At 40.1% G+C, this 19,730-nt stretch overlaps 2 protein-coding genes across 2 annotated transcripts; one reads left to right on the top strand and one right to left on the bottom strand.

The window, feature by feature from the left end:
* Nucleotides 1-1,494: 1,494 nt before the first annotated feature.
* LOC146475085 (trypsin-3-like) lies at nt 1,495-8,952 on the top strand. The gene is made up of 5 exons (XM_085116772.1): nt 1,495-1,563; nt 3,627-3,785; nt 5,926-6,027; nt 7,687-7,885; nt 8,327-8,952. Exons 1-5 carry the CDS (start codon nt 1,509-1,511, stop codon nt 8,862-8,864), a joined length of 1,053 nt encoding a protein of 350 aa, XP_084972898.1. The 5' UTR covers nt 1,495-1,508; the 3' UTR covers nt 8,865-8,952.
* A 1,534-nt stretch (nt 8,953-10,486) lies between these two features.
* Nucleotides 10,487-18,681, bottom strand: LOC146475084 (uncharacterized). The gene is made up of 3 exons (XM_085116745.1): nt 17,949-18,681; nt 15,433-15,487; nt 10,487-13,491 (listed from the first exon to the last, which is right to left on the bottom strand). Exons 1-3 carry the CDS (start codon nt 18,379-18,381, stop codon nt 11,694-11,696), a joined length of 2,286 nt encoding a protein of 761 aa, XP_084972871.1. The 5' UTR covers nt 18,382-18,681; the 3' UTR covers nt 10,487-11,693.
* Between the last annotated feature and the right edge of the window lie 1,049 nt (nt 18,682-19,730).

Genomic DNA, 19,730 nt, shown 5'->3' with positions numbered 1-19,730 from the left:
AATTGTAATAGAATTAATATTAGTCAAGACTGAACTATGCTTGGAGTTACCCTCGCTCATTGACAAATATGAAATGTACTATAAAGACAATGTCAACCGAATTCCCTTACGGAAGTTGTGCATAGTTCACCCATTAAGCCGTAGCTAGAGACATTTGCTTAGTTCAGTTGGTAAACAAGTAACCGATTTTAAACAAACTGAATTAGTATTTATAGGTTTCCTTTAAATGTACGACTTAAATCTATAAAAAATTGTCGGCTAAAACAAGTTGCATGGGGTGTTCCCTTAAGAGCAGGTCTTGGGCATAAAAACTATATATCCTAAATTTTTCCCAATCAGATACCGTGCACGCTCTTAAGGGTATCGGCATAGAGTGTAAACAATATATCAAACATTTCAAATGGGCAACAATTTAAAAAGCTGCTTTTAAAGAAATAATTTTACGATGCATCTTTTTAGCATCGTTTTACAAATGTGTGTTCCGCCATTTTTGCTTTGAATTACTTTGCTCAAAGTTTACATCTCTTTACTTTCCTTGTGATAAGCTGGTTATACAAACCGCGAAAGAAAAGTTTTCGAGCAATAATAATAATAATAATAATAGTAATAATTAATTTATTCTTGTGTCAAAGTAAAACCTTACCTGAGTACCTGAGAGAAAGAATCCCTCAACTAATTGGAGGCACCGCCTAACTAAGATAGATTTAAAATGTGGTAAAATCAATGATTTAGAAAAACCGTATATACAAGAGTAATTTATAGACGGGTTTAAAATTGCAAAGACAACAGTCACTACTTCATATTTAAGGAACCTACTAAGTTTGCACTTGCTTATGCCTGCTTTATAAAGGTCTTTAGCGAGGGACAAGATGATTCTTTGGTTGAAAGTTGACTCCAGATAACAATTGAAAATAAATATCATCTCAACGTCGAATCAAATACATAGAAACACCATTGTGACACCAATAGTCAATCTTCGAGATTCGAGAATTGTAAAGTTTAGCAACTCAGAACGGATTAATTAAGCAAGAGCATGTTCTAAGAAAGTGACATGCCACTCGACAATGATCTGAGATGGATTTTAAAAAATGATAAAATAATATGACTGCCACCAGAACGAAAGTTGCTCAAGGTTATCACCAAAATAAATTTCTGCATACGGTCTTAAACCATTCTCACATAGCAATTATATTTACGCTGTTAAGAAAACGCTTCTCTCGAACCGCTATTCTACAAATATTAGTTGTTACGATGAAATTGTACAGCTTTTAGCGAATGCGCTGACGGTACATATAGGATTTATTGCGGATCTTAATCTTAGAGGCAGGAACATTTCATTCCACTTAAAAACGAAAACATCGCTAATAGCTTTTGAATGCACGACAAATACACTGAGTATACATCACTCTATCCAGTTAAGTGCTCTAACTGTTTATAACACCGCACCCGTTTTCATGTTCCGTAGACTTTACTGATCAACGTTTCTAGAGTTGAAAAAGAAAAGAAAGATGAAATCCGTAATTTTCCTGTTGCTGTGTTCGTTGGCTTTCCCCAATGCACAAGGTTTTTAACTGCAGTTTGCTTGTTTGTTTCTGATTATTTCCTTGGCACCACGTTTGATAACCTTTGCGCTAACGTTACCGGTAACTAGCAATCTCGCGTTTCTTCTTCAGTGTTGAGTCGTTGTCTTTCAAAAGGCGGTTTGGGTTTACCTAGTCAGCGGGGTTATCCTACCAGCGTGCTGCTGTTAGTAGCAGCTTTTTTTCTTATGAACAACTCAGGTAGGGGAAACGCCTCCAAGCCGGGAAAACGTTTTGCTCCGGTGTTGCCAAGGTTCAAATCTAAACCCCTTAAATTACCGTCAGAAGTTGGTATATCTCTACCTTATCTACACCAGTAAATCAAATTGTTTAAAGTTTCTTCCCCTAGACAAATAATATACTCCTTTAGACTTCAAAACAGCATGTTTCAGCGACAGTTTGGTTTTAAATTTTGTTGCAAGCCGTTATAACTGGTGTAAGTTTTCTCATCGCCATCTTTGACCTACAAATATCGTTGATCTGGAAATTGAACTTTTAAAAACTTCAGTAGCCGATGTAACATTAGCTTAAGTGATAAAAATGGGTCTTAGAACTAAGATAACTTCACGTTACGAGTTTTATCTTAGTCACGGTTAATTTTTCTTGGCTGCTAAAGGTAACCCTGCCTTAAAACGTTCGTTGTAAAACCCGGGGTGACCTTTTCTCGGTTGCTAGCTGAAGCATTTGTAGTATTTCAGGTAGGGTGAATGTTGTTGATCTGAACCTCAAAATAGTCGCTGAAACGCAGCTAAATGTTATGAAACCCGATTGTACCCGCCTCAAGCGGTGGACTCGTAGCACTCTTAGCTTTTACTCAAGGCACAAATTGGTGGGATTTTCATTTCAGCTGTCGTCTTAAGGGGGGCCGGAAGTCTGGGTAACTGCCATGATTTTGGAAGTTTTCTGCGTTTTATCCTTATTCTCTTCGATGTTTCAAGCAATCCCAAAATCCCTCAATGCTTTCTAGTCGGATGCTACATCAATTTTTGGTAACCAGCTAAATCTGATACCGAAGAAAGAGTGCAGCGAAGACGAAAATCAAGTGTGTCACGTTGAAATATACTCCACAATTCGTGGGGCATTTTGCGACGCCACTGTACCAGGGATAAGGTTGTTGTTTCTGAACAAACCGTCAGTAAACTTTAAAGACTTGTGGTCAAATGATATGATCTCTACCGATATTTCAATATCTCTCGACTAAATAATTAAGATGTTAAGTTATTTCATGGTCAGCTCTGTTCCGAGAGGCCGCTAATGGCCTCAGAAATCTGGATATATTTGGTAAGAAAATTTAAAGTTTTCTTCGACAAAATTTCAGCTCAAAATTTCGGAGAACTGGAAAATTATATTTTATTCCTTTTTTTTCTTCGAAGGGGATAAATATGCGTTTAAAATGCAAAATAAGGTCAGCTAGCTAGCAGTTTCGAAAAACCAATCAACAGCTGGTAAATTCGGAGAATAAAATTTTGTTTCCTAAAACTTTCAGCAATTTAAATTTTCAGCTAATCAATCTGTATTACCCCAGCACACAAATATGTCTTTAAAGGCCACAACATCATCTGCATGTCAACACTGGAGACAACATTTTAGGCATTTTCTAAAATGTACTCTTTAGGTTCAGCTGTTCATTTAGTTTCGCAGGTTCGTGCACTTGGTTTCTCGTTCGTTCGTTTTCGCCGGCGAGCCCTCGGTAGACCGTTAGATCGTTAACTCAGTCATTCGGCTATCCGTTCGCTCGCTCGGATGTTCGTTCGCTCGGGCTTCCGTTTTTTCGTTGGTTTGCGTTTCTGGTTTGTTCAGTTGTTCCTCCGTTTGCCCATTTCTTCTTGCTATTCATGGGCATAACATGTTACAAACTGAACAATAAAATTTAACAATTAAAAGCTGTATTAAAACATTACGAAGAAGTTCCTTTATGTTTTAATACCTATGGCTGTCATGCTACAGAGAAAGACTTTTTCTTTCTCCAGTGATCTGATACACAAATAACTGTTCAGTATTTTTAGCTTTTGTTATCAGTAATTATTCATTCTTTTCTTTTCCCAGCTTGCAGTACCCAGGAGACAGAAGACGGATACTGCTGTGTTTTCCCGTTTAAATTCGGCGATGTTTCGTATTTCTCGTGCACTGCTGATGGTTGGATTCAGGAATGGTGCAGTTTGACGAGCGATTATGATAGCGATGGATTGTGGGGAAATTGTAAAGGTAAAAACAATAGCCTTCAACAGCTTAGTCAGTTTCATTTATTTTTCCTTCTCGCTATCACTTCGAATGAATCCATACTTTCCTCTTTCAATAGGAACTTTAGCAGCGACGACGGCAACGGCAACGAAAACGTCACCTGAAGATAAAACTTTAGTTTATTTGTGCTACTTCGCGATTATTTCAACTCGTTCAAATTCTACAGAATAGGCGAAATACCCAGCAACTAAATTGGTAGGAGTAACGTTCAACTTAAGAAAGAAAATTCACCGTCGTGTGTTCATGTTCTCCACAAAACCTCGAATTTGGTCGTTTCACGTTGTTGTTTTGCAGAGGGTTGCAAAGAAATGTACCAGAATGTAAAACGCACGTGTAGAGCGATTGTTTTTCCTAATGAAATCTATTGTTTTCCGGCATTGTCGTTGCGGTCGCCGTCGTCGTTGCTTAAGTTCCCTAATAGGGAGCTTAAGCAACGACGACGGCGACGACAACGACAACGCCACAAAACAATAGGTTTAATGAGCAAAAAAAATCGCTCTGCATTTTGGTACATTTGTTTGCTGTCCTCTACAAAACAACAACGTGAAATGACCAAATTCTTGGCTTTTTGGAGAACGTGAGCACATGACGGTGAATTTTTCTTTTTTTTTCTAAACTTGAACGCCACTCCTACCAATTTGGTTTCTGGATAGTTCACCGTTTCTGTAGAAGTTGAGCGAGTTGAAATAATCGCGAAGTAACACAAATGAAAATAGTTATATTTTCAGGTGACGTTTTCGTTGCCGTTGCCGTCGTCGTTGCTTAAGCTCCCTAATATTGGGGAGAGGACAGTACAGGGAGTGGGAATTCAAAATACTATCATGGGATAGCAAATGCTCAACAGGTAACATTTGATAGTCACACTTAAGCAATACCATCCACAACTCAAAGACGAACTACCTTTGACAACATAATAAGAATTATAATAAGGGAAACGTGCTCAAAGGATCTTCAAAAATCTAGTTGGAAGCAAGGCAAGGCCAAATAATTACCTGGCATTTGTTAAACGGTTTCGGTATTTCGATTTTCAACACAGTACAACGTCGAGTTGGTACCGCCAATGGTCCTTTCTTAATCACAGGTAGCCCGAGCTCTGCGAGCGTTTTATCTTGACCCATATAATGCTATAATCACAATGATCACGTATACAATCACGTGATTTGAGCGTCGCGGTATAATGTATTGTATTGCAGAGCGGTTTTCAATTGAGTGTCGAAAGGAATTTGGCGTTTGCTTTGGTTTTGCTTTACTACTTGAACTTGAAAGTTGAAAACTACTCATGTGATTTGTTAGCTAAGCTCACACCAGTTTCTCAACCAATGACAAAGAAAATCAACTGACCAATTGTGACTTGCTCGCACGCGTTTTCCCGCGCTTAGCGCCTGTTACGTGTAATTGCTTTGAATTCTGATTGGTTCATTGCGCTGTTTGAACCTGTTGTGATTGACCAGAGTAATAACTTTGGTTTTGGTTTTACGACACTCAATTGCAAACTGCCTTATTGTATTGTATTGTATTGCATTGCATTGCATTGCATTGCATTGCATTGCATTGTTTTGTGTTGTGTTGTATTGTATTGTATTGTATGGTATCGTATCGTATCGTATCGTATCGTATCCTATCCTATCCTATCCTATCCTATCCTATCTTATCCTATCCTTTCCTATCCTATCCTATCCTATCCTATCCTATCCTATCCTATCCTATCCTATCCTATCCTATCCTGTCCTATCCTATCGTATCCTATCCTATCCTCTCCTATCCTATCCTATCTTATCCTATCCTATCCTATCCTATCCTATCCTATCCTATCCTATCCTCTCCTATCCTATCCTATCCTATCCTATCTTATCCTATCCTATCCTATCCTATCCTATCCTATCCTATCCTATCCTATCCTCTCCTATCCTATCCTATCCTATCCTATCCTATCCTATCCTATCCTATCTTATCCTATCCTATCCTATCCTATCCTATCCTATCCTATCCTATCCTTGTATTGCTTTGATTTGATTTGTTTTTCTTATTGTTTCCCCATAAAATAGGAACGGTTCCTTAGCTAACTGCTATTTTATGTTTGTTTGTTTGTTTGTTTCATGACTAGCCGGCGGAACAGCAACTCCACCGCCTCCCGTGACAACCGTTCCACCTCCTGTGACAACCGCTCCACCTCCTGTCGTCACAACTGCTGCTCCTCCTCCACCGGGTAAGACTTACAACATATTCAGAGCGCCTTCTTCAGTTTAGATCGACCGGTATTTCAGTGAGAGTAAAACTATTATCATTCTATTCGAAATCATAATATGATTTCTGAAAGCTATGACATATCAGGAACACCCGACAAGAACATTAAAGCAAGGTGCTTTTAAAAACGTTTTTTCCTGCATTCCCACATCTTGCTATGGTCTTTTTAAAGGCAAATTTGTATAGCTAACACAGTGTGATCTGCTCGGTTTCTTAAGCTTAAGTTTGTTCAAGTGAAGAAACTGAATCAGTCATTTCCTGAATTTATGAGCTGCTGTTAATAGCTTTCTGACAATACTAGCTGGCCTTGTTTGCTTTTTTAACAACGTATTTGCTGCTCCGAAAACAAAACGGATTTTACGGTTTTCGGCGGTTGCGAAAGTTTGAGGCGACCTTTCATAAAAGAAAACCCTAGTTTTTTCTTCACAGTTTTTCTTCTTCTCTGGGGTGGGTGATGGCTTTACGAACAGATTTTCCACCGAAATAAACCATTGGGCATTTGCCGATAGCTGTATCCCACAAAGATTTATATAGTCAACGAAATTAATTGGTTTCTAAGGATTGATGAAGAGTTTGTTTGTAACAAGCATAGTAAGTGAAGTGAGGATCTCAATCGAAAGCCTTGTGCTCAGTCCGCCCAAAAGCCCAGCTACTTATTAGAGCGGTTTTAATTTTGATGAAGTGTGATAAAACCAAAACCAATTGCAATTGAAAGTAATTGCTCTGACCAATCACAACAGACGTAAACAGCACAATGAACCAATCAGAATTCGAAGCAAATACACGTAACCGGCGCCAAGCGCGGGAAAACGCTTGCGAGTGAGGCGTGCAAGTGACTTCTCATTGGTTAGAGCGGTTTTCAATTCAATGACATAAAACCAAAACCAGAGTAATTACTCTGACCAATCAAGGCAGCCCTAAGCAGTGCAATAGACCAATCAGAATGCAAAGTAAGTACATGTAACCGGCGTCAAGAGCAGGAAAACGCAACTTTGCTAACCAATCATAGAGCGCAGTGAAAAAAACCGAAGCAAACGCAAAACTACTTTTCGACATTCAATTGAAAATACCCCGCACGCAGACGTCTTCTTTGTCCGCGCTCAAAGGAAATAGGAGACGTTTTCGCGCACGCTAAATTTAAAACCGCTCTGCGAAAATGGCGCGAAAATTGCAAACCAAAGGAAACGCAAAATTACTTTTCGACATTCAATTGAAAATACTTCGCACGCAGACGTCTTCTTGTCCGTGCTCAAAGGAAATAGGAGACGTTTGCGCGCACGCTAAATTTAAAACCGCTCTGCAAAAATGGCGTGCAATTTGCAAGCCAAAGCAAATGCGAAATTACTTTTTGACATTCAATTGAAAATACCCCGCACGCAGACGTCTTGTTTGTCCACGCTCAAAGGAAATTAGGAGACGTTTTCGCGCACGCTAAATTTAAAACCGCTCTGCGTAAATAGCGCGAAATTTGCAAACCAAAGCAAATGCGAAATTACTTTTGACACTCTAATTGAAAACCGTCTGATTCAGAGACAATAAGGTGAAGAATATTTATACCCCTTTCATGATACCAGCTCATACCTCTAGACCAACTGGATAATGTTTTCTTCACTGTTTATAGGTGGAAGCTGCGGTAACAAGCCCATCAGTTCTCGAATCGTGGGTGGTAGCCAGGCCCAAAAAGGCGAGTGGCCGTGGCAGGCTCTCCTGGCCGTTACTGGAGGGGCCCAGTTCTGTGGGGGCTCGCTCATTGCTGACAAATGGGTGCTGACTGCTTCCCATTGTCTTGAGGGTTCAACCGCAAGCCAGATTGTAGTGAGGTTTGTTACTCACAAATTTTACTTTCTTGTCTTCTCACTCTTATGTAATTTGGTTTAGGCTGGCGACTCAAAGTACGGAAGCTAAATTTTGAGTCAACTCCCCGGCCGGTTAAATTTTGACCATATAATGCATTCTTCTCGCAGTCGATTGACCCTTTCACTCTCATCTGAAAACATTCTAGTTAAAAAACAAACCTCAGAGAAGTCTGGAAGTGTGAACACTGTATTACAGCAGCTACAACGTAATACTCTGCACTGGCTCCTTTTTGTCAGAGAAAATAGGGCTTCATGGAGAACAGACATTTTTAACATTTTGTGACATTATATTTTCAGTCGTTAAAAGGAAATCGAAATTCGGCTCACTAAAACTCGTCATTGTCTCCTAATTTAGTGGTATGACAAAACTGATTAACTAAATTGTTTTTTATGGCTTTATCACAGGATGGGAGCACACAACATAAAGGACATCGCAGAAGAAATACAGGTAGAAAAGATCATTATGCATGAGAATTACAACAAACCTGTCGGCCTAGCGCACGACATTGCGCTGCTGAAACTGAAGACACCAGCGACGATTGGCTCAGGAGTGGGTACTGTTTGCCTGCCAAACATAAACCATCCCTTACTGGCAGGCAAAAGATGTTACATTACAGGCTGGGGTACCTTATCATCCGGCGGGAGCCAGTCAGATTATCTCATGGAAGCGTCTGTACCCATTGTTTCCCAGGCGAAGTGTGGGCAGGCCTACGGATCCAGCAACATTCACGACTCCATGATCTGCGCAGGTCTTGACCAAGGGGGGGTGGATGCTTGTCAGGGGGATAGTGGGGGCCCCATGGTGTGCGAGTTCAATGGAAAGTGGTACATTGAGGGAGCCACGAGCTGGGGGCATGGGTGTGCCGCGGCGGGAAAATATGGCGTCTATGTCAAGGTGCGCAACCTTAAATCATGGGTCGAGGGTAAGATGAGCAGTAACTAAAGGAAATCATTGGGATCGTGTTGTATTTATGATGAATTCGTAAGCAACAACGTGTAGAAATGTGAGGTAGAAAATAAAGATACAACGAACATTATTTCTGTGTTGTAGTATTTTTAAAAACCGCCTTAGAACTTAACTGAAAAATAACAAATCTACTCGAGAAAGTTGACCCAAATAGATTTGTGGTTTCTAAACTTACTACTTCAATTCATTCAGCGCTCCCCTATCAAGGTCTAAATCTAGCTCTTCGTTCCTAACGGAACCAGTTGAAAATAAAACAGGTTTCGCAAGCCGAGGTAAGGACATTTTTGCATGTGTTGTGTCTCTGATCACGCAGTGACGGGGAGCTGATAAGTCGTGAAAAAACGCCGGGACAAACTTTTGAAAATCTGAAGATAAAAGTCCTGCGTTATGCGCAAAATTATTCTATCGACCATTCTGCTGACGGAGAAGGTTGAGGATTAAAGAAGATATGTTTTAGGACCAAATGCCATGCCAGCCTCAACATTGTTCTTAGGGTTTTACCCAGCCCCTACCAAGTTACGAGAGAAAAGACCTGGAGACGAGGTTAGACAGATCAGCCTGCTTTATGTTGTCAGCAGTCAGCGAATCTTTCTCACATGATCCAAAACACAAACGGAGGAAATAAAAATTATTTCCCAAATCATCATAATTTGGAAGAATAATAATATAATTATTCCAATTGAGAAACATCAAGCTAAGTCAGATGCCCTATCTTTCAAAGCCCTCAGCAAATTCTTACTAGCAGAATGTAGCTTAAGCTATTGATATGAATTAGATGCAAAGAAAACGTTTTGGACTGCCCACCGTCTTGTGGGGGATCTTTGTTGGGAATTAAGGTCTCAGATTCCTAAAGGTTTCAAATCCCTATGTTCGGGTACAAGGCTCTGTCAAGACTCCAAAATGAACCCTTCAGAGCCCTAATGTCACCATGTACTTTCTCCTCACTCTTGTTCATCTTTCTTTGTTTCTAGTTGGGAGAATTTGTTAACACATCAAGACATTTTAACTTTGGGGATCATTTCCGTTATTCCCATGAGCTTGAGTGTTTGAGTGTGTAGTGATTTTCTGAGGAGAAATTAGGCCCTAATCACTGCTGGCTTTTAAAAGGTTTGAGCAATTACTTCAGGGTTAAGGAACTCCAGCACTCCCCCTCTTACCCCTATCCCCCCCGCTACCCACCCCACCCCACTTGACAGACTTGGAGACTGTGAGAACTAATCTTTTAGAACTCTTGGAACACATTAAGAATCTGTGTTGTGGTATTTATCGTTTACTATTGCAAAGGTACGCTTATGATACGCCCCTGTTGGGCTTTAAAATGTTCAATCTCCCATAAGCAGACACCTTCCGTGTGCGGATATCGATGCTTGGTCCCGAAAGTGTCCGCTTACCGAAGGTTCAACTGCTCTGTTATCGTGCGTTTTTTTTTTTTTTTTGCATGTTTTGTTTTGCTTTCCACTGATCAGTAAATGACTCAGATTGATGAAATAAAAAGCATTAAGTACATACAATGAGATGATTTTGGATACATTTAAACTGAAGATGAAACGCTGGAGCAGTGAGATGTTATCAGCAATACTAGCATGAACACACAAAAATCGAAATGAATGCATTGACTTTATTTAATCATAATTCCACTTTCTTAAAGTAAATAAGAATTTGAAATTTTGAATAGTGGTCTCCATAATAAATGTATTTGATTTAGAGTGGTCTTCAATTGAATGTCGAAAGTCTTTGGTTTTGCTTTACGGCCTTCTATGACTGATTGGCAAAGTTGGCGCCATTTTCTCAACCAATAGGAAGCCAAACCAAAACTAATCGTGACTTCGTCGCACGTGTTTTCCCGCGCTTGATCTTGACGCGCGGGTACATGTATTGGTATTTCGAGTTCTGATTGGCTGATTGTGTTGTTTACATCTGTTGTGAATGGCCAGAGTAATTACTTTGGTTTTCGTTTTACAACACTCAATTGAAAACCGCTCTAAACCCAGCAATGGCATATTTTGAGTTTTCAAATGGTTACTGTAGTTTCTCGTTTGTTTATGCACATTGCGATAGATCTCATCGTTAATTGCCTTTGAAATAAATAGGCTGTATAACTTAGAGTATTAAATTAGACTTCCACATTGTAAATTACTTTTACTCATCCTTAAAAATTTAAAATCTTAGTTTATCTTACAAAAAAGTAACTTTATACAAATCTTAAAATTTACAGCTTATTTATGAACTTTGAATGCTACACTTCGGTGTAGCTCGACCCTAAACTTACTACATCAAACGTGCTTAAAATGTCCAATTACTACATGTACTTTCCTCTATCTGGTGCAAGAGAGGATCATCCTCTCTTGTCTGGTGTAATGATTAGTTCTATCTATGTCGGATTAATTTTAAAGTCTGTTAGAAAAGCAAATTTGAATAGATTTAGGATAACACTTATATATTAAGTCCACTAAATAATGTTCATTTTTATTACAGTAGTTACCAATAACACACGACCTACCGCCTTCAAAAGAGTCCGGTTAAAGTTGTGTTTTGCTGGAAGTCAATCAAAAAAGAGCTGTTGGAATTAATTTGATTTCTGATAAGGTTTCAAGAAGACACAGACAAGGAATTGCTAATTTTGCTCACTAAGAGAAGGTAAACCTCTGTTAAAAGGTATTTGCTACCTGTAAGCAGGTAAAGGTATCAATTTTTGATTCTGTTGCCTTGAAATCTTGTCAGTTCTTAGATTGAAGTCCACTCAACTTTAGCCGACACATTTAAAGGCGGTAGGTCGCGTGTTATTGGAAACCACCGTAATTCAAATTAAACGTTGGTATTTCTCTCGTTCTGATCACACAGCAGCTTTTCTACTTCTCCAAGAGGAATACAACAAGAGTCAGATGACTGAGATGACCCAGGAGTCACACTCTGACAGTGTCCAGTTGTTCCGTTCTTAAAAGAGTGGTCTTCCCTTTTGGTTCTTGGCCGATAGTGTTTCATATGGTGTCCCATCTGGTAGGCGGCGAAAGGGTACAGGAACGACACTGCAAAGAAATCTTCCACCATGCTTCCGTTGATTCCGTGCTTCTCACGAATCGAGTTGCGTATCCCTGTGGCATAGGCGAAAAACCCGAACAGTACACACCACCCAACGTAGCCAATTCCAGGAACAAAGAGCCCCATGGCAAGCAGCGCGATCCACCCGTAGAACGGTATTGCGAGGATCAGCATGTGGGTCCACTTTCGTCCATTTGGCCTCTCCACCTCCCCAGCTGCCATGCCCATAAAGTACCAGGGTGCCAAGATGCTCAGGAAAACCTTCAACACACTATCTGTTGTGGGAATGCTGAGTACATCTAGGAGATTGGTAGTGAACTGAGGGCCGTTGACATCAAGGTCCCCAGCTTCTATTTTTACAGCCCTCCACAGCGCCACGCACATGAAGCAAAGCAAGATTGTATAGGGAACGCCAGACGCTATGGAAACTGTCTGCAGGGCGGTCAATGCCTCATTACCTCCAACATACAGAAGAGCAGTGGCGGTGGCCCCTTCTGTTAGAGCCCAAAAGATACGCTGTAGTACAGGAGGCTTAGGATCACCATTAGCTGAGAGGCAGTCTATCACAAGCGAGCCACTGTCCGAGCTGGTGACGAAGTATAGCACGATTCCCACCAAGGAAAGGATTGAGAGGAAGGTGCCCAGGTGTCCATATTGTTCCATCAGGTCAAACCACATGTCATTCTTTCCACGGCAGGACAGACGATACAAGCCGTTAAGAGACTCAGTTGCTTTTCCTCCGCCCATTGGTGAAGAGCAGGTTATGTTAGCAATTGCTGCATCCCGTTCCATCTTCAAACCTGCTCCCCCAAATACACAGAACCACAGAATGGAGAAGGCGACAGGAGCTGTAAGGGTGGCGTTGATAAACTGTCTGATGGTTCTTCCTCTCGAGATCTTAGCAATGAACATTCCCACAAAGGGAGACCAGGCGATCCACCAGCCCCAATAGAAGATGGTCCAGCCGTCCATCCAGGCCTGGGCCTCTTTGCCATCTGGCGCGTTTCCCATCTGGGCGAAAGCGTCGGTGTGGAATCCAAGCTGTATGATGGTCTGCATGTAGTAGCCAGTGCTCTGTACGACCAAGTTCAGCGTGTACCAGGAGTCACCATAAAAGAACACCAGCATCATGATAAACACTCCAAGAGCGAAACAGATTTCACTTAAACGACGGATTCCCATCTTCAAGCCGCTGATCACGGAGACTGTAGCACAGGCAGTCACGCACCAAATGATGATAATCTGGTTCAAAGTACTGACTTCTATGGTGCTCTTTAAGCGGTGGACGCCAGCATTTAGCTGCATAACTCCAAGGCCCAAACTCGTACAAACGCCAAACATGGTGCAGATCACTGACAGGATGTCAATAAAGTCGCCCATCCATCCGTAGATCTTATCACCGATAAGTGGATACATACAAGAGCGCATGGTCATGGGAAGGCCCTGCCTGTAACCCACAAAGGCGAGGAGAAGACCAACCACAACGTACACAATCCATCCATGAATACCCCAGTGGAACAAGGTGAGGTTGATGGAGTCTTGAGCACGTTGGTTATCGGTGTACCTAAAAAGCAAGCATACATGTGTTATTTAGAATCAGCATTGCGATTACGCGAATGGGTTCTCTATCGTCAAAACTGGGGAGAACTAGGCATGATATTAGAAGTAACTGTAGTCTCGACTAATTTACGAATTCTTAAAACATCTCCTCAACTGTGACGTCATTAGGGATTCGGGATACTTGGCCTTATGTTTAGGGATACAGGATATTGAGAATAGAGAATACGGGATTTCGAGCATACACTGACGCATACGGGATAACTGACGAGGGCACGGGGTATCAATAATTACCCTAATTACGAGATTTCTATAACCCCGCAGGGGCAGCCAACGTGAACATCAAAGCAAAACACTGCAGTTAAAATGTTGTCTCCTGTGCTTCCGTACCGTTTTATTTGTGTAACGTAAACTAATAAAACAAGATCTCTTCGGATTCTTTAGCTGAAAATTTAAACCGCAATTCACGAACTGTTGCTGGCTAACGAAACTGAATGCTAGCTGACCTTACTTCGCATTTTAAACGAGACATATGCCCCTCCGAAAACGAAAGGAATTAGTTTTTTAGAGTTACGAAATTATGAGCTGATGCTTTTCCGAAAAAAACTGTAGATTTTGCAAAATGGTACAACTAAATCCGAATTATCGAGCGATTTAATCCATCTGAACACATGATAGAGCGGTTTTCAATTGACTGTCGAAATAATTCGCGTTTGCTTTGGTTTTACATCACTAAGCTCTGTAATTGGTTATCAAAACTCGCCCCACTTTCTCAGCCAATGAGAAGCAAACCAAAACCAATTGTGTTTTGTCCGCACGCGTTTTCCCGCGCTTGGCGCTAGTTACATGTATTTGCTTCGAATTCTGATTGGCTCATTGGTGTTGTTTACATCTTTCGAGATTGGCCAGATTTAGTTTTACGACACTCATTGGAAACCGCTCTATCCACCGAAATGAACCGTTGTTTGGCCTTGCCTAGTCCCCCACCCAAATGGGGCGTCCTAGTTAACTGTCAAACCTTTCTAATTTCTTTTCCTTTTCTTTTTTTTTTAAGATCTAAATCTTTTTGAAAAAACCCAAGAAGCCTTGTGACCAAATCGTGCACTCAAAAACACCAAGCGTTCAATTTGACTTGACGACATTTTATGCGTGATATCTTGGCTCATCAGTTTTTGTATGATCCAGATTTCAGACAATGCTTCCTGCACTATTTTAACAGCCAATCGTATTGCACCTAGCTAAGCACGCACTTTCTGTAACTGACACATACTCTATCAAGGAAACGTAACGGACAGGGGCGTGTTTGACCCGAACAACAACTTACAGAGCGTCGTTCTAACAATAGATGTACACATAAAACCGATATATGAAATGTGTCTTAGTGTTTCTCGGGGAAAACTGTTCATGCAGTTCTTGATCCATATAAAAGTCTTTAGCTGTCTATTAAAAAAATATTGGTTTAATTGGTGAACTGAAAACAGTCGTAGTATGCGGGGTGATTCACGCAATCGCAGTTACGAAAACGAAGTCTGAAAAATATTTGAACAGTGCAATAGCAGCTCTACCAAGAGTCTTTCTTATTGATACCCGGCACTGTTTGCATCTGAACAGCGAAGACGGTCTTTCCGGCATCCACAGTTCACGGCATAAAAATTATAAGATATTTCATATCCGACGCTTTACAAAACATTTGGCCTTTGTACGTGAATATATGTTAGATATGTGGATAATATAAGTTATATTAATAATAGTATTAAACTCTGTTTGGATCTGGTGCCAGCGTAAAAAAAATCATCAGGCGGTTTTTACTTATTTTTTTTTTCTACAAAAGAGACAGCGCTGTATTTTGCGAAAAGATTTTACCAATGACATGCCAAAAAGGCAGTAGAGAAAGTTTTCGTGAAGTGCCACGTGTTGACAAACGATAGTATTGAATACCTCAACATACCTCTCAAAATATCGGTTTCCATAGTGACCAGGCTCATAGTGCCAGATGGGTTCGGCTACAACAGAATAAGAAACAGTCACATTAGACCAGGTGAATATCCAAGTTATTCAGAATATAAGAGATTCTGGCCGAATTATAAAGGCCAGAAAAACACCTTAAGGACTGGAGTAAAAGTACACGTCCGTAATAAAAAAACCTTTCAGTCTTCTGTTCAAAGAGCTCTAGGGTTTTAATTTCGTGACATCCGAAGTGCGCAGTGTGATAGACTAATCCTGGCCTTATGCCGGTGTAATATTTACATCCGTTCACAAAATATCGCATATCGAGGATAGTTACTCGCGTCACTTCGAGGATGCGTGTGTGTAAGACTCGTATAATCGCATGTACGTAAAGTACGAAATGAATATTTGAAAGAGTTATTTATATCACCATTCATTTTTCAAAAAACTTAGCTGGAGTAAATAAAGTCTAAATAAGATATAAATTCAATGAATGAATTATAGACGAAGTGCTTCGGATAATGATTAAGTAAATGATGACGGAGATAGTTTTAAAAATTGAAGTACGATCAATATTGTTTTCGCTCTATAAAACGCGGCAAAAATGATGAGAATTTTAACGAGAAATCACTAGTTAAGATTGCAAGTGGTCATTTTCTTCGCGATGTGGATGTAATGTTTGTCACGTGAAATGTTATGTTGGCGCGCATCAAAGGTTGAGAATACTCTTCACTTGAAGAAACAACATTGAAATTGGCGCGAAAAAATTGGCGGGCACTATGATTTTCCCGCCATTTCAACGCTCTTACCGCTCGCTTGGATCCTGACTCGGATAATTGCGCGAAGACTGGCATCAGTGTGAAGAAGGAAGCGAGATTAATTAATGATGAAAAGATCTAGTCTGTTAAATTTCTGAATTCTGAATTCTCAGAAGTGGTAAGCTTAATTAGAAAGTATTTTTACAGAATAGGTTGGAGACTGGAAAATTTGCATACCACTTGAATAACTCGGCTCTGAATTATTAACACAAAGGCGACCCTACAAAACCGTCAGCCATAATATGTCTTATGGTATTCAAATGATTGAAGGGTATGCCAAAATATTAGAAGTCTCGAGGCAATTCAGCAATTAACAATATTGAAAGATTCTTGAAATATTAAGGGTAGTATCCCTTAAGAATTCTACATAAAACAGCACCAGAATATCACCCAAACTATGCACCGTACTTACAATTAGTGGTATTTGGCAAGATAAAACGGACGGTAAGCACTTTATAAATTCAAATTATCGATCGGCGAATAAACTTCTGCTGGTTCAGGTTGTTACGAATATCATCGATAATCCCCAGTTTTTTATTTCGAACTTTCATTTTCCTGTCCGGTGTAACTCTGATAACGAAAAAACTGGAGAAAAAAATTGAAAGAAATATATGTAACAGTTGTCAATTCAGGTGCTTACTTTGGCACTTCAGGTTTAGAACTCATTCGCGATCGGCCGATCGGTTTAAATTTCAGTCAAGTTGATACTTGAATTCGGCGCGACCGAATCCCGTCGAGACTGAAACGGACGTGGACTGAAAACTGACTGAAACTGAAAAAACTCGTCGTTCAGATATTCTTGTAAAATTGACAGAAATGAAACAGACGGCCACATTTTGGATAACAAACATCCTGTAAATTTAGTTTATACCGTCTCAGTTTCCTAAACTGAAATTCACATAACGTAGTTACAAAGGGCGGTGAAAGTTGCTCTTTGTAATATTTTTAATCCACGCCATGAGTCTATTTTCCATTGAAGTCATTCAACCGTTCCAAAAACGTAAACAATGATCTGATGATGATTTTTGCCGAAGCCAGTTGGTCTTAGTTTTATCAATAAAAACACCTGTTCATAAGACTTTCAAATCAGAAACTTTGAACTATATATCGCTCTTGATTTGTGATATCAATGTTCAGTTAATTCAAATTTTCTCCTGGCTGCCATTGAATGACTGAATAATTCCACGTGGCTCGAGTAAAATCACTGAAAATTTGCATAAAAAGCGCGGTAATTCATTGACGTCCGGTATGGTAGTCATCACAATACAACCTAACACGACATTTGATAGGCCGTCAATCAGGCGTGACGCCACCGTAGTAATTTTACTTCAGCTTGTGGGAAGGTATTCTTACGCCGGGAAAGTACTTTTACTTGCTAGTGATTTTACTGAGCATGTGCCAAACAAAATATCGTAATTTTATAAAATAAAATTTAAAAAAAATAGCGAGAAGAAAATTCCCAAACTTGTGAACCCTTTGATGTTTTTTTCTAACATTTTCCCATTCAACCTTTATTTATTTTGCTACTAAAAATTCTTTGTCCGACACGCGGTCTAAAGGAAATTTATTGCATCTCATTATTCACAGCAACTGGTTTTGTTCGTCATCCAAATCCATGACCGGTTTTTTCTGAACGTATTTTAACTTCATTCAATTAAGTTTGAGCGGAATAAACGATGTTGTAAGGGTATCAACCTACCGACTCCGTAGTAGAACAAGCCGATCCCGATGCCAGCGGCAAACAGCATGGTGAAATAAGACGCGTCTTTGAATTCAGGTTTTTCATCCGGTTTTCCCAGTTTCATCTTGCCGTATTTGGAGAAGTATAGCACGATGATAAACACGGCCCATGCATCTTGGGTACCGATGTACATCCAGGTGAAGGTGCGAGTGATCCAGCTTTTCCACTCTCCCATTTCCTCTTTCGCCGTTTCAGGCTTGATCATACAGTACGAGACAAAGCCCCAGATAATAACGGCCGAGACGAACGACACAACTGGATTTAAGCGAATGTTAATACCAAGACTCGAGCTGCCCATTTTGCACCATTTCCAGTTTATTCTGAACCAGCGGCATCTGCTCAGCGCGTCCTCTTGGTCACTGCGTTCGCTGCTAGAACTGCTTGAATCCATTTTGGTTTTCGGTTGATTTTGATTGTAGCGTGGCTCCGATACAACTACCGGTCTAAAAATTTAAGCGCGCTTTTATGATCGCTGTCATTTGTATTAATATATTCTGGACGTAAATATCCGTGACAGGTGGCAGCGGCCGCGCGCGCAGGTGACACCCACGTATGCCTCGAGCGAGAATTGGCCAAGACGCGCTTTTGATTGGTCTCGACGCTATTTCTGTGTATTTTTACTTTTTCACGGTAAACCACGAAAAATAACTTCAGTTTCGATCCAATTCTTTCGAATTCCAAAAAAGGAAAAATATATTTATTTAATCCGCGGGGATTATACGCGTGGCACGGTCTAACGCAAGATGGTCTCATGTTCCCTCGAGCGAACATAGAAATCCGAGCACAAAATTAAAATACATTCTAAAAGCATTATTATTGCATCAAGTATTTTTACTGATTAGTCCAGTCTGGAAACGTGTCGCTACGTCTCAGTCCTGCTGTGGTTTTGCGTGTTTTAGATTTAGTGGTGTTTCTGATCTGATTATTACAACAAGCCACAGAATGGAAAATCGACTCAATCGACAACTTTCTTCTATAATTTCTATGGTCCGTGACTATAGAATTTTCGCCGCAGATTCAAGAGTTAGAACCCGTTTAACCCCAAAATTAGCGCTCGCTCGTCCGAAAGAATGAAGGATTTCAGGATCTTCAGCAATTTCCGTACTTCTTATGTTTTCATGAAATAGTTGAGAAAGCAAATCAAAAGTTGAATATGCCTTTATATTTCGTAAACAAGGCAGTGTTTCAGCTGTGTTGCCAAGCGAATTTCAATTAAGTCGAAATGCTGAAAATGACAGGAGAAAAAAAAACAAAGAGAAGCGTGGGACGGTGATTATCAACCCTACAAATTAAGGAAGGATCATCATCAAAATTCTCCTTAAATATTCAAAATAATCTAAAGTGTTTGGGTCAAGGAAATATACATGAATATAGGAGTTGATCACGCCGCTGAAATGCAAATTCTCTAAAAACTATCAATGAATGTGTGGGTGTTTATATTTACTTGTGGGTAATGAATGGATTCACAGGGATATGCCCTGGTTTAAACTATCATCTAACGGCGTCAGAGTCGGCTGAAGGCTCAACCGTCATAAAACACACCTGTGATAGCCGATGACATGCCTGAATTTCTGAAGGGGCAGCAACACAAACGAGACTAGTCAAAACAAAAATCTGAATAACTAATTACATGCACTAATCTTTATATTTTGTTTTCACAATAACTTTGTTTGCACATGCATAAGCATTTGCCGGCAGTCAAGACAATTTGAATACGAGGGAGTAAGAGAAGAAAAAATA

Source organism: Pavona decussata, unplaced genomic scaffold (assembly GCF_977016875.1).
Source record: "Pavona decussata unplaced genomic scaffold, jaPavDecu1.1 SCAFFOLD_87, whole genome shotgun sequence".
Lineage (NCBI taxonomy): Eukaryota > Metazoa > Cnidaria > Anthozoa > Scleractinia > Agariciidae > Pavona > Pavona decussata.
The sequence above is the reverse complement of the archived record's forward strand: the minus strand, read 5'-3'. Positions and strand labels throughout refer to the sequence as shown.

What these genes read in the sequence shown, in the direction of transcription:
- LOC146475085 (XM_085116772.1), top strand. Translation starts at nt 1,509, where the DNA reads ATGAAATCCGTAATTTTCCTGTTGCTGTGTTCGTTGGCTTTCCCCAAT. An exon ending in TGCTGCTCCTCCTCCACCGG is followed by an intron (nt 6,028 to 7,686) that starts GTAAGACTTACA and finishes CACTGTTTATAG; the next exon opens with GTGGAAGCTGCGGTAACAAG. An exon ending in GCAAGCCAGATTGTAGTGAG is followed by an intron (nt 7,886 to 8,326) that starts GTTTGTTACTCA and finishes GCTTTATCACAG; the next exon opens with GATGGGAGCACACAACATAA.
- LOC146475084 (XM_085116745.1), bottom strand. Translation starts at nt 18,381, where the DNA reads ATGGATTCAAGCAGTTCTAGCAGCGAACGCAGTGACCAAGAGGACGCG. An exon ending in CTTGTTCTACTACGGAGTCG is followed by an intron (nt 15,488 to 17,948) that starts GTAGGTTGATAC and finishes ATTCTGTTGTAG; the next exon opens with CCGAACCCATCTGGCACTAT. An exon ending in GGAAACCGATATTTTGAGAG is followed by an intron (nt 13,492 to 15,432) that starts GTATGTTGAGGT and finishes CTTGCTTTTTAG; the next exon opens with GTACACCGATAACCAACGTG.